Source organism: Nomascus leucogenys, chromosome 12 (genome assembly GCF_006542625.1).
Source record: "Nomascus leucogenys isolate Asia chromosome 12, Asia_NLE_v1, whole genome shotgun sequence".
Taxonomy (NCBI): domain Eukaryota; kingdom Metazoa; phylum Chordata; class Mammalia; order Primates; family Hylobatidae; genus Nomascus; species Nomascus leucogenys.
In genome coordinates this window covers 15,863,031-15,880,126 of record NC_044392.1, presented here as the reverse complement: position 1 = coordinate 15,880,126, position 17,096 = coordinate 15,863,031, and the positions used below count along the sequence as shown (strand labels likewise).

At 44.7% G+C, this 17,096-nt stretch overlaps 1 protein-coding gene across 2 annotated transcripts in view; it reads left to right on the top strand.

Annotated features, from left to right (window-relative positions):
* Positions 1 to 6,332: 6,332 nt before the first annotated feature.
* STIL (STIL centriolar assembly protein) overlaps positions 6,333 to 17,096 on the top strand; it is a 64,634-nt gene continuing 53,870 nt past the window's right edge. The window contains exons 1-3 of one of the 2 annotated variants that reach the window (XM_003259013.3): positions 6,333 to 6,916; positions 10,329 to 10,415; positions 14,924 to 15,031. In XM_003259013.3, coding sequence (XP_003259061.1) covers positions 10,372 to 10,415; positions 14,924 to 15,031 — 152 coding nt within the window. In that variant the 5' untranslated portion in view covers positions 6,333 to 6,916; positions 10,329 to 10,371. The remainder of the gene's footprint in view (positions 6,917 to 10,328; positions 10,416 to 14,923; positions 15,032 to 17,096) is intronic. The other variant, XM_012511019.2, reaches the window with a different exon arrangement.

Sequence of the window (17,096 nt, the reverse complement as noted above, 5' to 3'; positions counted from 1 at the left end):
CTGTCGCCCAGGCTGGAGTGCAGTGGCGCAATCTCGGCTCACTGCAATCTCCGCCTCCCAGGTTCATGCCATTCTCCTGCCTCAGCCTCTCCGAGTAGCTGGGACTACAGGCGCCCGCCACCACGCCCGGCTAATTTTTTGTATTTTTAGTAGAGACGGGGTTTCACTGTGGTCTCGATCTCCTGACCTCGCGATCCGCCCGCCTCGGCCTCCCAAGTGCTGGGATTACAAGCGTGAGCCACGCGCCCGGCCGGTACATTATTATTAACTAAAGTCTATATTTAGACTTTCTTAGTTTTTACCTAATGAAGTTTTTTCCGGTCCGTGATCCCATCCACGGTATCACATTACATTTAGTTATCATATCTCTTTAAGCTTCTCTTGACTCTGGCAGTTTCTCAGGATTTCCTTGTTTTTGATGAGTTTAACAGTTTTGAAGAGTACAGGTCAGGCATTTTACAGGATTCCTCACTATTGGAATTTGTCTGTCTTTCTCAGGATAATACAAGGTTATAGGTTAATGGGAGGAAGACCACAGAGATAAAGTGCCCTTTGCTCTTTTCTTGTGACAGAATCTCACTCTGTCGCCCAGGCTGGAGTGCAGTGGTATGATCTCGCCTTACTGCAACATCTGCCTCCCAGGTTCAACCGATTCTCCCACCTCAGCGTCCTGAGTAACTGGGACTACAGGCACATGCCACCACACCCGGCTAATTTTTATATTTTTCGGTAGAGATGCGATTTCCTCGTTGGCCAGGCTGGTCTCGAACTCCTGACCTCAAGTAATCCACCTACCTCTGCCTCCCCAAGTGCTGGGATTACAGGCGTGAGTTACCACCTCTGGCCTAAAGTGCCATTTTTTTTTTTTTTTTGAGACGTAGTTTCACTCTTGTTGCCCAGGCTGGAGTGCAATGGCATGATCTCGACTCACCACAACCTCTGCCTCCCGGGTTCAAGCAATTCTCCTGCCTCAGCCTCCCGAGTAGCTGGAATTATAGGCATGTGCCACCATGCCTGGCTAATTTTTTGTATTTTTAGTAGAGACGGGGCTTCTCCATGTTGGTCTGGCTGATCTCGAACTCCCGACCTCAGGTGATCCGCCTGCCTCGGCCTCCCAAAGTGCTGGGATTACATGCATGAGCCACCGTGCCCGGCCTAAAGTGCCATTTTAATCACATCATATCAAGTGTGCATAGTAGTCTGGGTGCTGTGGCTCGTGCCTGCAATCCCAGCACTTTGGGAATCCGAGCACTTTGGAGGCCCAGTACTTGAGGCTAGGAGTTCAATACCAGACTGAACAATATAGAGAGAATACTTGCTACTGAAGAAAAAAAAAAAAAGCTGGGCATGGTGGCACCCTCTTGTAGTCTCAGCTACTTGGAGGCTGAGGTAGGAGGATCATTTGAGACCAGGAGGTTGAGGTTGCAGTGAGCTATGATTGTGCCACTGCACTCCAGCCTGGGCAACAGCAAGGCACTGTCTCTAAAAAACGAAAAAAGGAAACAAAGAAGTGTACCTACTATCAGCATGACTATTGAGGTTGGCTTGATGACCCACCTGAAGTAGTTCGTCAGGTTTTCCCATTGTAAAGTCACTTTCCTCCCTCTGCCTTTCTCCCCCAACCCAATACTATACACTTTGAAGAAATGTCATTATGTGCAGCCCACACCTAAGGAGTGGGGGGTTATGTGTTATGCTCACCCCTTCCTTTTTGTCTAACTCATACTACATTTCTCTTTCTAATATCAAAGTAGTTTTAAAGAAAATCATAACTCATGAGAAGCCGACACAGAGTTCCTTTCTTTTACATGCTAAATTCAATCTGGAATCAAATCATATTGATTATTCCTTCAAAATATATCCAGAATACAATAACTTCTCACCACCTCCATTGCTACCATTCTGGTCCAAGCCACCATCAATCTCTCTTCTAAGTTATTGCAGCAGTTTTTTAACTGGTCTCCTTGCATCTCCGCCCTTGCCCCAAACAGTCTATTCTCAATATAGCAATCAATGGTCCTTTTAAAACCTAAAATCATAGCCTCACCCAGGCGCAGTGGCTCACGCCTGTAATCCCAGCACTTTGGGAGGCCGAGGCGGGAGGGTTGCCTGAGGTCAGGAGTTTGAGACCAGCTGGGCCTATATGGTGAAAATCTGTCCCTACCAAAAATACAAAAATTAGCTGGGCGTGATGGCAGGGGCCTGTATTCCCAGCTGCTCGGGAGGCTGAGACACAAGAAATGCTTGAACCTGGGAGACGGAGGTTGCAGTGAGCCTAGATGGCGCCACTGCACTCCAGCCTGGGCAACAGAGGGAGACTCCATCTCAAAAAACAAAACAAACAAAAACCTAAAATCAGATTATGTCAGTCCTGTATATAAAATCTTCCAGGCTGGGGGTGGTGGCTCACGCCTGTAATCCCAGCACTTTAGGAGGCCGAGGCAGGTCAGAAGTTCGAGACCAGCCTGGCCAACATGGTGAAACCCTGTCTCTACTAAAAATACAAAAAATGAGCTGGGCGTAGTGGCGGGTGCCTGTAATCCCAGCTACTCGGAGGCTGAGGCAGGGTTCATCACTTGAACCCAGGAGTCGTAGGTTGCAGTGAGCTGAGATCACACCACTGTACTTCAGCCCCGGCGCCAGAGTGAGACTCTGTTTCAAAAAAAAAAAAAAAAATCTTCCAAAGGCTTCCCATGTAACTCAGGGCCTTTGCACTTCATGTACCCAATGGCAGTCATTGAGATGTGTCAATGATCTCAATGACTTAGATCTCTTTCCAGAAAGAACTTTCCGATCAGCTGCAAAGACTGCAGTTGCCTGACAGCCTCCTGCCGTGGCCTTTGGAATCTGCCTTAGCTTTGGTGCTTGTTCTTTCTTGGAAGCCTCGGGCAATGACTAGGCACAGCAAGAATTCTAGGGCCTAGCCATTTCTGCCTAATGTGGGACTCCTCTAATGGGCAGTCTTTGCTCTGGAGCTCCTCATTGGGCTGGCCAACAGTTCGTCAGACATGCATGGCTGTCTGAGGCCCTTCCTGTTCTCACACTAGAGCTCAGGAACTGACCATCATGCCCCTTAAAATTTGCGCCCTAGATGCCAAGAATTTTTTCAGGAAAGCAGAGAATGATGCTCTACAGAGCACATATTTCTTTCTTTCTTTTTTGTTTTTTTTCTGGAGATGTAGTCTCACTCTGTTGCCCAGGCTGGAGTGCAGTGTTGTGATTTCGGCTCACTGCAACCTCTGCCTCCCAAATTCAAGTGATTCTCCTGCCTCAGCCTCCCTAGTAGTCGGGATTACAGGTGCCCACCACTACGTCCAGCTAATTTTTGTATTTTTAGTAGAGACGGTGTTTCACCATGTTGGTCAGGCTGGTCTTGAACTCCTGACCTCAGGTGATCCACCCGCTTCAGCCTCCCAAAGTGCTGGGATTACAGGCGTGAGCCACCGCACTTGGTCTTAGAGCACATATTTCTTTGCTAGTTTGATACATTTTTCAGAATAGTGTTTTCACTCTCTTAAAAGGGTAGCTGCTTATTCTGAACAGAGCAGCCTACAAATACAGCTCAGACTTTAAGATATTTCCATATTGCTCAGGAAACTAACAAAAGTGGAGTGTTGAGCAAAATAAGTGACATTTCAAATCCTGTCTCTGCGCTAACTAGCTGTGGGATCTTAACACATTAAATCTCTTGTTAAATAGGGATAACACTTCTCTACTTTGACTGTTAGGAGAATAATATCAGACACTGGTGGAGAAAGCACTATTACCACATTAGCTGTGGAAATAATTATAAATTATCAATGGAATATTAATACAATATAAACAGCCTTCCTTCTGTATCCATGGGGGATTGGTTCCAGGAACCCTAGGGATACCAAATTTGGCCCACAGATACTCAAGTCTTTTATATAAAATGGCATAGTATTTGCATATAACCAATGTACAGTCATCCTTATACTTTAAATCATCTTAAAACAAAAATTAGTTGGGCATGGTGGCATGTGCCTGTAGTCTCAGTTTCTAGGGAGGCTGAAGTGGAGGATCACTTCAGCCAGAAGTTGAGTCTGTGGTGACAGAGTGAGACCCTGTCTCAAAAAAAAAAATCATCTCTAGACTACTTATAATAATTAATTGTATAATACCTAACACATTGTATAATACCTAATACAGTGTACATGCTATATAAAAAGTAGTTATAGGGTTTTTTTTTGTTTTTTTTTTTTGAGATGGAGTTTCACTCTTGTCACCCAGGTTGGAGTGCAATGGCGCGATCTCGGGGCTCACCGCAACCTCCGCCTCCCGGGTTCAAGCGATTCTCCTGCCTCAGCCTCCCTAGTAGCTGGGATTACAGGCATGTGCCACCACACCTGGCTAATTTTGTATTTTTAGTAGAGATGGGGTTTCTCCATGTTGGTCAGGCTGGTCTTGAATTCCTGACCTCAGGTGATCTGCCCGCCTCGGCCTCCCAAAGTGCTGAGATTACAGTCATGAGCCACCATGCCCGGTCAAAGTGGTTATAGTTTTAAATTAAATTATTTGAGAGATAGGGTCTTGCTCTGTCACCCAGGCTGGAGTGCAGTGGTACAATCATAGCTCACTGCAGCCTCAAACTCCTGGGCTCAAGCAATCCTCCCACCTAAGCCTTCCCAGTAGCTAGGGCTACAGGCCTGTACTACCACATCCCACTAATTCTTAAATTTTCTGTAGAGACAGTGCTGCTATATTGCCCAGGCTGGTCTTGAACTCTTGGCCTCAAGCGATCCTCCCATCTCGGCCTTGCAAAGTGTTGGGATTACAGGCAGGAGCTACCGCACCCAACATGTGTGTCTTATTTGTATTATTATTTTTGAGGCAGGGTCTTGATCTGTCACCCAGGCTGGAGTGCAATGGCACAATCTCAGTTCACTGCAACCTCTGCCTCCCCGGCTCAAGCCATCCTCCCACCTCAGCCTCCCAAGTAGTAGGACTACAGGCACATGACACCATGCCTGGCAATTTTTTTGTAGTTTTTGTAGAGATGGGGTTTTGCCATGTTGCCCAGGCTGGATTTGTATTATTTTTATTGTTGTTATTTTGTTTTTTTCCCCTCCGAATATTTCCATTTGCGGTTGGCTGAATCTGTGGACATGGAACCCACTGATAGAGGGCTGACTGTATATAAATACATAACATATCAATACTATATATAATATCAATACTAGTTGTAGAGATAGGCATATATGGTTTATAAATTTAAGTCACATTCTTTTCTTCTACTGAACGGGAATTTAACATTTTTATGTTACTTTGCTGGGGGTGGTGGCTCACTCCTGTAATCCCAGCAGTTTCGGAGGCCGAAACAGTTTCGGAGGCAGATCACTTGAGGTCAGGAGTTCCAGATCAGCCCAGCGCCCAACATGGTGAAACCTGGTCTCTACTAAAAATACAAAAACTAGCCGGCCGTGGTGGTGCTTGCCTGTAACCCCAGTTACTCCAGAGGCTGAGGCAGGAGAATTGCTTGAACCTGGAAGGCAGTGTGCAGTGAGTTGCAGTGAGCCGAGATAGCGTCACTGCATTCCAGCCTGGGCGACAGAGCAAGACCCCGTCTCAATCAATCAATAAATTAATAAATACAAATTTTGGCCCAGCGTGGTGGCTCACGCCTGTAATCCCAGCACTTTGGGAGGCCGAGGCGGGTAGATCACCTGAGGTCAAGAGTTCGAGACCAGCTTAGCCAACGTGGTGAAACCCCATCTCTACTAAAAAATACAAAAATTAGGCGGGGCGCGGCGGCTCACGCCTGTAATCCCAGCACTTTGGGAGGCCGAGGTGGGCAGATCACGAGGTCAGGAAATCGAGACCACCTTGGCTAACACAGTGAAACTCCGTCTCTACTAAAAATACAAAAAATTAGCCGGGCATGGTGGGCGCCTGTAGTCCCAGCTACTCGGGAGGCTGAGGCAGGAGAATGGCGTGAACCCGGGGGGCGGAGCTTGCAGTGAGCCGAGATCGCGCCACTGCACTCCAGCCTGGGCTACAGAGCGAGACTCCATCACCAAAAAAAAAAAAAAAAAATACAAAAATACAAAAATTAACCGGGCGTGGTGCTGGGTGGTGGACGCCTGTAATACCAGCTAATTGGGAGGCTGAGACAGGAGAATCGCTTGAACTCGGGAGGCGAGGTTGCGGTGAGCCGAGATCGCGCCATCGCCCTCCAGCCTGGGCGACAGAGTGAGATTCCACGTCAAAAAAAAAAAAAAAAAAAATTATGTCACTAAAACAGATGGCTTCCTACGAAAGAAACTGCAAGAAATCTAGAAGTTGACGATAAGTGATCACAAAAAGGAAAAATTAAAAATGTAAATTTTAGAATAAAAATTAAAAAGAAAATTGTCTTTTGTGCTTTCAGGTAAAGAGTTTGGAAACCGTTCTTCGGGTGTCCGCTTCCAGTCGCCGACCGATGATCGTCTTATAGAGCACTTTCGGCTTCATCTGCCACTCGCTTCTCCGTCTACCTAGCTGGGCTTTCCATTGCGCTTGCGGAAAGCCTACCCCGCCCCGGAACTTAACCGTTGACGAAATGAAAGGTTTAAATCCTCGGAACCTTGATCCTGGAGCGCCGGTGGCGCCCGCAGTTCTCCAAGAAGACTTGGGATTGGTCGAGCGCGGAACCAGTGCGGGGCGCTGATTGGTTGGCACACTAATACGTAACGGCGACCGTGCGCGGCTCTCTAGCACCACCCCCGCTCCCTGACTGGCGGGGTTTCTGACCAGTCAGCAGGCGTGGCGCGGCCTTCGGTTTCGCGAGCTTGTGTTTGCCGCCTCAGTTCCCGCGACCCCAACGTCCCAGAGGCGGGGCCGGAGTCGGCGGTGGCGCTCTCTGGAGCCGGCTCCCGCTCCTACCCTGCAAACAGACCTCAGTTTCGCGGAAGTTGCGGTAAGTGGATCTTTGTGCTCCTGGTTCCCCCTTGAGGGGCGGCAGCGGGGCCCAGGGAAGGTTGGTGGGTAACATTCAAAGCCCTGTAGTGGGTTCCGCCCTCCAGGATGACGAGAAGGGGAGCTAGTGGGAGAAATTAAGCAATCCATGAAATCCTTGGGTATCATCTGAGCTAAGGTATGTGAAAGAGGTTTGCAGTCGATAACGTGCCATTTAAAGTTGTTTTTACGGTGGGAATTTCTTGAGGACTGAAACCTTGAATGCTCGCTCTTGCATTCCTCACAATTTCTGGCTCACAGTCTGCTACGTAGTAAGGGATCAGTTAATGTTTGAAGTTCATGGACTACTGGAAGTAAAGTGTAAACAGCAAAGTGCGAGAATGCTATGCGTGTGAGTACAGACAGTATAGTACCATCGCCACAGTGTCTGGGAGGTTTCACAGAGGAAGTGACATTCGAGTTGGATTGTGAGGGATGGCGGGGGTTTACCAGGGCATTCCAAGTTAAGGGGGGCATCCTGTGCAGATATTGAAACCGGGGCACTGCAGGTAGTTCAGTTTGACTGGAATGTAGGATGAGTGGATGGGGGTGGTTAAGGTTGGAATAATAGAGTGGGGCTGGATTGTGAAGATCCTTTATTCTGTGTATAAAGAAGAGCCATCGGATTTTAAAAAAAATTATTTTTATTTTTATTTTTGAGACGCAGTTTCACTCTTTGGCCCAGGCTGGAGTCAAGTGGCGTGATCTCGGCTCACTGCAACCTCCGTCCCCCGGGTTCAAGCGATTCTCCTGCCTCAGCCTCCCTAGTAGCTGGGATTACAGGCACACGCTACCACGCTGGGCTGATTTTTGTATTTTTAGTAGAGACGGGGTTTCACCGTGTTGGCCGGGCTGGTCTCGAACTCCTGACTTCAGGTGATCCACCCGCCTCGGCCTCCCAAAATGCTGGGATTACAGGCATGAGCCACCGCCCCTGACGTGAGCCATTGACTTTTTTTTTTTTTTTTTTTTTTTTTTTCCGAGACGGAGTCTCGCTCTGTTGCCCAGGCTGGAGTGCAGTGGCGCAATCTCGGCTCACTGCAAGCTCCGCCTCCCGGGTTCACGCCATTCTCCTGCCTCAGCCTCTCCGAGTAGCTGGACTACAGCGCCCGCCCACGCCGGCTATTTTTGTATTTTAGTAGAGACAGGTTTCACCGTGGTCTCGATCTCCTGACCTCGTGATCCGCCGCCTCGGCCCCAAGTGCTGGATTACAAGCGTGAGCCACCGCCCGCCTTTTTTTTTTTTTTTTTTTTTTGGAGATGGAGTCTCCCTCTGTCCTCCAGCTGGACTGCAGTGGCGCGATCTCGGCTCACTGCAAGCTCCGCCTCCCGGGTTCACGCCATTCTCCTGCCTCAGCCTCTCCGAGTAGCTGGGACTACAGGCGCCCGCCACCACGCCCGGCTAATTTTTTGTATTTTTAGTAGAGACGGGGTTTCACCGTGTTAGCCAGGATGGTCTTGATCTCCTGATCTCGTGATCCGCCCACCTCGGCCTCCCAAAGTGCTGGGATTACAGGCCTGAGCTACCGTTCCCAGCCTAGTCAACTTTATTAGAAGCACATTTTTGTCTGTCTTGAACAGGGTATGAGAGCATTTTCAATAGGATTTTCAGCCTCTGACTTTATCTAAAAAGTCTCTTCTAAATAATCTCTGCGCCTGGATTAATAATCCTTTTCTCCTTTATCTTGCTTCACACAGAGTGAGACAGAGGCTCATTCTCTTGCCCAGGCTGGAGTGCAGTGGGATGATCTCAGCTCACTGCAACCTCGCCTCCCAGGTTCAAGTGATTCTCCTGCCCCAGCCTCCTGACTAGCTGGGATTACAGGTGTGCACCACCATGCCCAGCTAATTTTTGTATTTTTAGTAGAGACGGGGTTTCACCATGTTGACCAGGCTGGTCTCGAACTCCTCACCTCAGGTGATCCACCCGCCTCGGCCTCCCAAAGTGGTGGGATTACAGGAATGAGCCCCAACACCCGGCCTTAGACAGTTTCTTTTTCCTGGAATTGATACAATATGTGCAGGACCTAAAGAACTCTAAGGCTTGAAAGAATATAGGACATACTGAACTCTAAAGAAAGGACTACGAGGTCTGTGTTTTGCTTCAATAATACTTAGATGGAACTGTCCAGTGGGCAGTTAGAAATATGGATTTGAAACATCTGGGCATGGTGGCTCATGCCTGTAATCCCAGCACTTTTTGAGACTAAGGCAGATGGATTGCTTTTGTCCAAGAGTTCGAGACCAGCCTGGGCAACGTGATGAAACCCCATCTCTACAAAAAATCCAAAAAAATTAGCCGAGTGCAGTGGTGAATGCCTGTGGTCCCAGCTATTCGGGAGGCTGAGGTGGGAGGATCACCTGAGCTCAGGTGGTGGAGGTTTCAGTGAGCTGAGATTGCACCACTGTACTACTTCAGCCTGTGCTACAGAGTGAGTCCCTGTCTCAAAAAAAAAGAAAAAAAGAAAATGGATTTGAAACTCAGAAGAGAGGTGGAGCTAAAGGTTTGCTATAGATGGGTAGGTGTAGAAGCAATGGGAGTGAAGGAGAGTACCCAGAGAGAGCATATGGAGTTAAAAAAGAATACTGGCTTGGGCGTGGTGGCTCACACCTGTAATCCCAGCACTTTGGGAGGCCAAAGTGGGTGTATCACGAGGTCAAGAGGTTGAGAGCATCCCAGCCAACATGGTGAAACCCCATCTCTACTAAAAATACAAAAATTAACTGGGCATGGTGGTGTGCACCTGTAGTCTCAGCTACTCAGGAGGCTGAGGCAGGAGAATCGCTTGAACCCAGGAGGCGGAGGTTGCAGTGAGCTGAGATCGTGCCGCTGCACTCCAGCCTAGTGACAGAACAAGACTCTGTCTCAAAAAAAAAAGAACACTGATTTTTCACTGACACAAGTCAGTTTGTGGGAATGCATGCAGTACTGTTTTTTTTCCAATGAAGATTCTTTAATGACTTCATTATAGGCCCCAAATAAATATCTAGCCCAAATCATTTTTTTCTGCTGCTTCATGGTTTTATGAGGGTTGTAAGGCTTTTGGTCAAAATCTCATACATTTGATACTACCTGCCCTACCGAGCTCACTAAGTTGATACAAAGGTTTTGGGGCAGAATCTGAGCTTTCATTAAGGGATAGATATATTGGTAGATTTTGCTGCCTAGAATAAATATTAACAGTAATTTATTGGCAGAATGACTCTAACATATGAAAATGATTGGCAGAATCTACAAGCATTTAATCTTATTAATCTATAGTCACATTTCATATAAGTAATCTAATTTTGCCTGTAATTTTAATATGTGGTTAAATCATATTTTTCTTCTTTGCTTTTATCATTCATTAGTAATATTCTCTTTAATTCTTTAGGATACTGAGGATTTGAAATTAAAGAAATCATTCACCAGACATCATGGAGCCTATATATCCTCTTGCATGGCCCCAGATGAATACCAGGTATAGAAGTATATTTATAGATATTTGTCTTACAGCTGTTCACATAACTTGGGAAGGTAGGTTGGAAGAGAAAAAAGAACATAATCTTTAGAATCAGGAAATTCTAGGTTCATATCCCAGCCCTACCACTTGTTAGGTGGGTGACCTTGATCAAGTTAATTAACTAAGCCTCAGTTCTTCATCTGTAAAATGAGGATGGTAATCTCTGTCTCACAGAAGATTATTGTGTGGGGTTAAATAAGATTACTAAACTAAAGGGTCTAGTACGTAATAGGCGATCAGTAAATACTAGTTCCATCCCTCCTTCAATTATTTTCATAACATAGATCTTTATTGATGGGAAATAGTACCTGAACTTAGGAGGCTAAAAATTACATCGGTGTTTGTTTACCTTCTAGACAAGTGGGAAAGTGGTTGAGTTCCTTCCCTCTTACAAATACTAATTCCTTGATGGGAATAATTTCACATTAGGTATACCAGGTTTCCTCGGATGTTCCTAAGCCTTTGTCATGTGAAGTAAGAGCTTGCCACCTGTCTCCCATTTTTCTCAGTCTGTCGTTACCATGGGGACTGGGCAAATCAGCTTGTATTGTTTGGCTCTTTGGATCATTTATTGCTCTTTTTTCCCCTAGGGAACAACAGTTAATACTGACATGTGAATTTTTTTTTCTTCCAAACTAGAATTGCATTCATGGGTCGCCTTTATTCTCTGTAATGTCTTTCTTTGTGCCAGATGTTCTTGATGAAGATAATGGGAAACATGACCCAAGGAGGCTATCATATTCCTTTTGCTTTAATTTTGGCCCTTGTGTTCTACCCCCCGCCATCTCTTATTTGAAAATTTGTCGGTGGGCAAGGTGGCTCATGCCTGTAATCCTAGCACTTTGGGAGGCTGAGGTGGGCAGATCGCTTGAGCTCAGGAGTTCAAAATCAGCCTGGGCAACATGGGGAAACCCCATGTTGACAAAAAAATTTTGTCTTCTATTCTTAGAAGGGTACAGTTGTGTAACAAGTTCAGTATATTCTGTTTTTAATTTAAAAAATTTAAATTTTTGTGGGTACATGGTGTATGTATTTATGGGGTATATGACATATTTTTATAAGGCATGCAATGTGTAATAATCACATATGGGAAATAGGGTATCCATCCCCTTAAGCGTTTATCTTTTGTGTTGCAGACAATCCAACTGTACACTTTTAATTATTATTTTTTTATTTTTATTTTTTTGGAGACAGAGTCTCACTTTGTCGCCCATGCTGGAGGGCAGTGGCGCCATCTCAGCTCACTGCAATCTCTGCTTCCTGGGTTCAAGTGATTCTCGTGTCTCAGCCACTCGAGTAGCTGGGATTACAGGTGTGCGCCACCAAGCCCAACTAACTTGTATTTTTAGTAGAGACGGGGTTTCACCATGTTGGCTAGGCTGGTCTTGAAATCCTGACCTCAAGTGATCTGCCCACCTCAGCCTCCCAAAGTGCTAGGATTATAGGTGTGAGCCACTGTGCCCAGCCTAATTATTTTTAAATGTTATTATTTACTATTTTTAAGTTGTTATTGACTATAGTCACCCTGCTGTGCTATCAAATAATAGGCCTTAATCATTCTTTCTGTTTTTTTTTTTTTTTTAAACCCATTAACTGTGTGTACCTCTCACCCAACCCCTACTACTCTTCCCAGCCTCTGGTAACCATCCTACTCTCTGTGTACATGAGTTCCATTGTTTTGATTTTTAGATCCCACAAATAAGCAAAAACATGTGAAGTTTGTATTTCTGTTCCTGGCTTATTTCACTTAACATGGTGATCTCCAGTTCTAACCATGTTGTTGCAAATGACAGGAATTTATTCTTTTTTTTTTTTCCATTGTCTTTTTTTTTTTTTTTTGAGATGGAGTCTCGCTCTGTCGCTCAGGCTGGAGTGCAGTGGTGCGGTCTCACCTCACTGCAACCTCCGCCGCCCTGATTCAAGCAATTCTCATGCCTCAGCCTCCTGAGTAACTGGGATTACAGGTGTGTGCCACCATGTCCAGCTAATTTTTTTTTTTTTTTTTTTTTTGAGATGGAGTTTTGCTCTTGTCACCCAAGCTGTAGTGGAGTGGCGTGATCTCGGCTCACTGAAACCTCTTCCCCCTGGGTTCACGTGATTCTCGTGCCTCAGCCTCCCAAGTAGCTGGGACTAGAGGCACGTGGCACCACACCTGGCTAATTTTGTATTTTTAGTAGAGACGGGGTTTTACCACGTTGGCCAGGCTGCTCTTGAACTCCTGGCCTCAAGTGATCCTCCCACCTTGGCCTCCCGAAGTGCTGACATAGGCGTGAGCCACCAGGCCTGGCCCCGTTAGTGGTCTTTTTCTTATTGTGGTTTTCTCGTGTTATACACTCATGTAAAATGAAAAGTTTTTGATGATACCCTATATGATTTAATATTGAAACCTTGCTTTACACTGCCCCTGGCATCTTTGTTGAGGAATTATTTATAATTATGTCCTTTTGATGCTTCAGTAATTAAACTTGTGCTGTATTTTGGTATTCCAAAATACCAAATTTGGAAACACTGGAAAATAATTAAGAATCTATTCAGTTTTTTTGCTTTTCATAACTGCTGGGTATTATCTAACAATTATCTGGAAATCAGTTCAGAAAGACAGATTTTAGGCCAGGAGCCATGGCTCATGCCTGTAATCCCAGTGCTTTGGGAGGCCAAGGTGGGAAGATTGCTTGAAACCATGAGCTCAAGACCAGCCTGGGGAACATAGTGGGACCCTGTGTCTACAAAAAATACAAAAGTAAACCTCACGTGGTGGTGCACATTTGTGGTCCTAGCTGCTCGAGAGGCTCCCTTGAGCCCAGGAGTTTAAGGCTGCAGTGAGCTATGATTGAGCCCCTGCACTCCAGCTTGGGCAACAGAGCAAGGCCCTGCTCTTTAAAAAAAAAAAAAAAGAAAAGAAAGATTTTAGTTTAAATTTAAATGTAAATTTATGATTTATACTCATTTTTCTGTTACTTAAAAGGGATTTTGTAGGATTGTCTTGTTATTTTTTAAAAGCTTGTGTTGGCCGGGCGCGGTGGCTCACGCTTGTAATCCCAGCACTTTGGGAGGCTGAGGCGGGCGGATCACAAGGTCAGGAGATTGAGACCACGGTGAAACCCCATCTCTACTAAAAAATACAAAAAATTAGCCGGGCGTGGTGGCGGGCGCCTGTAGTCCCAGCTACTCGGAGAGGCTGAGGCAGGAGAATGGTGTGAACCCGGGAGGTAGAGCTTGCAGTCAGCCAAGATATTGCGCCACTGCACTCCAGCCTGGGCGACAGAGCGAGACTCCATCTCAAAAAAAAAAAAAATAAATAAATAAATAAAAGCTTGTGTATATATAAATTTACATATACATAGATAAAAAAGGACAAATAAGCCAAATTTTGAGTGCCTATTCTGGTAGTAGAGTTACAAGTGAATTTTCTTTTTTAAAAAATATTTTTTGGGCTGGGCACGGTGGCTTACGCCTGTAATCCCAGCACTTTGGGAGGCTGAGGCGGGTGGATCATGAGGTCAGGAGTTTGAGACCAGCTTGGCCAACATAGTGAAACCCCATCTCTACTAAAGATACAAAAAATTACCTGCGTGTGGTGGCAGGCGCCTGTAATCCTAGCTACTTGGGAGGCTGAGGTGGGAGGATCAATTGAACCCAGAGGCGGAGGTTGCAGTGAGCTGAGATCACGCCATTGCACTCCAGCCTGGGCAACAGGGTAAGACTCCGTCTGAAAAAAAAAAAAAAAGGCCGGGCGTGGTGGTTCACGCCTATAATCCCAGTACTTTGGGAGGCTGAGGCGGGCTGATCATGAGGTCAGGAGATTGAGACCATCCTGACTAATGGTGAAACCCTGTCTCTACTAAAAATATAAAAAATTAGCCAGGCATGGTGGTATGCGCCTGTAGTCCCAGCTACTTGGGAGGCTGAGGCTGGAGAATCGCTTCAACCTGGGAGGCGGAGGTTGCAGTAAGCCGAGATTGCACCACAGCACTCCAGCCTGGGTGACAGAGTGAGAATCCGTCTCAAAAAATAAAAAAGTATTTTTTGGCCAGGCACAGTGGCTAATGCCTGTAATCCTAGCACTTTGGGAGCCCGAGGCAGGTGGATGACTTGAGGTCAGGAGTTCGAGACCAGCTTGGCCCACACGGCGAAACCACGTCTCTACTAAAAATACAAAAAGTAGCCCGGTGTGGTGGCACACTCCTGTAATCTTAGCTACTCAGGAAGCTGAGGCAGGGGAATTGCTTGAACCCGGGAGGCAGAGGTTGCAGTGAGCTGAGATCATGCCACTGCACTCCAGCCTGGGTGATGGAGTGAGACTTTGTCTCAAAAAAAAAAAAAAATATATATATATATAAACTCTTTGAAAATTACAAAAGTAATCTGAAAATACCATCACCTTAAAGATAGTTAATTGTTTCCTACCAAATGTCTACCAAGTTTGCTATTCCTTATGCTTTAATTTTACATTGTTTTTTCAAAAGGTTTCCTTCAAGCAGGATGGTACCTTTCCACTTTCCTCCATCAAAATGTGCACTTTGGAATCCAACGCCAACTGGAGATTTCATCTACTTACATCTCAGTTACTACAGGTAAAACATGTTTCTTTTTTTCAAATCAAGCCAGTATAAACAAGAGTAATACAAAGATGTATAAGGCAAAGTTGATTACTATGACCAATTATTCATTTTTCTTTACTTTTCCTTTAGAGGCTCCCCTCAGGCAAAATTTTCCTTCTGCTGCTTCTTAACATCTGTTCCTTGTACTTTTGAGAGATAATCTTATTTTCCCAGTTTTCTGCAAATTCTGCATATTGTAGGAATTCAAAAGAGGTGAAATACAATAAAAACTGAAAGTGTTTTTTATTATGTCAGCATGGTGTCTTTGTAGAACATTGAGAAGCTTGAACCAATTTTTGAGTGGATCAGATTAGGAGGAATATAAAATCTTATGGTTACATCCAGGACCTTGACAGAAAGACAAGAAAGAAGTTTAGGTGTAAAGTAATAGAAAATAGATCTATTGAGGTTTTGTACATAAGAGTTACTTGTTAAAAGTAGTATTCTAAGAAGGATAGATTATGGTGGGGAGGGCCTTGAGTCAGCCTAGCTTCAGGATGCTTTTCTGTAATCACACAGGTGTATACTTTAATGGTTTAAGGTGCTATAACTGGGCTGGGTGCGGTGGCTCACACCTGTAACCCCAGCACTTTGGGAGGTTGAGGCAGGAGGATTGCTTGAAGTCAGGAGTTTGAAACCAGCCTGGGCAACAAAGTGAGACCTTGTCTCAATAAAAAATTAAAATAAAAAGTAAAAAAAAAACAAAATAAGAAAAAAAAACTGTGCAATAACTGGAGCAGACTGCCTAGGGAATCAAATCCTGATTCTACTACTTATTTATGCAACCTCAGTAAAGTAGCCAAGGATCAGTTTCCTTATTTATAAAATGACTATAATAATACCAGTTTCACAGTTTTCTTGTAGGGGTTAAATAAGACTCTGTAAAGCAATTGTCACAGTGCCTGGAATAGAAAGTATTTCATAAATGGCATCTATTATACATTATAAGGACTTAGAGCAATGTAGCAGTATTCAGATCAAAAGGAAAGAATGAAACAAGGTGTTTTGAATAAATAATTTGTAGTATTTGATGATTAAATAGAGGAACTGAAGGAAAGATACAAGTCAGAAAGTATTCAGGTTCAACACTAGTTGGCAGAGAAGGGTGGTACCATTGACAAAAATAGGGAGAGTCTTATGGAAGTTCAACTAAATAATGGTTAGTCCTGTTTTTATTTTTTTTATTGTTGTCTTTCTGTACATTTTCAGTAGTTTCCTTTGTTTTTCAAGTCTGCTTATTTTCTGTTTAGCTGTGCTTAGCTGCCATCTAACCTGTTCATTTAAGTTTGGTTGTTTTTTTTGAGATGGAATTTTGCTCTTGTTGTCCAGGCTGGAGTGCAATGGCATGATGTCGGCTCACTGCAACCTCCGCCTCCCACGTACAAGCGATTCTCCTGTCTCAGCCTCCCAAGTAGCTCGAATTACAGGCATGCGCCACCACGCCCGGCTAATTTTTTTTGTGTTTAGTAGAGATGGGGTTTCACCATGTTAGTCAGGCTGGTCACGAACTCCTGACCTCAGGTGATCCACCTGCCTCAGCCTCCCAAAGTGCTGGGATTACAGGCGTGTGCCACCACGCCCGGCCCTCATTTAGGTTTTTTAAATGTGGTGGTGTACCATATATATGAAAGGATATTTATAGTATATATGCATAGTTAATAGAATAACAATACACATTTGTGTACCTATCCCCAGTTAATTATGTAACTCATTGAATTTTTACAAATTATATTTTTTATTTCTTTAAGTTCTGTATGGCTTTTTTATTCAAATTTGCCTGGTCTTTTTTCATAGTATCTTATTCCTGGCTTATATTTTGGTTTTCCTTTTACATTTTTTAAAACATTAAATCATACTATATTTTGTATTCAATACAGTAGTTTCCCCCCTTTGTACATGGTTTCACTTTCCATGGTTTCAGTTACCCACAGTATGGTACAATAAGGTATTTTGAGAGACAGACTATATTCACACAACTTTTTTAGAGTATACTGTTAAAATTATTCTATTATTAATTGTTGTTAATCACTTACTGTGC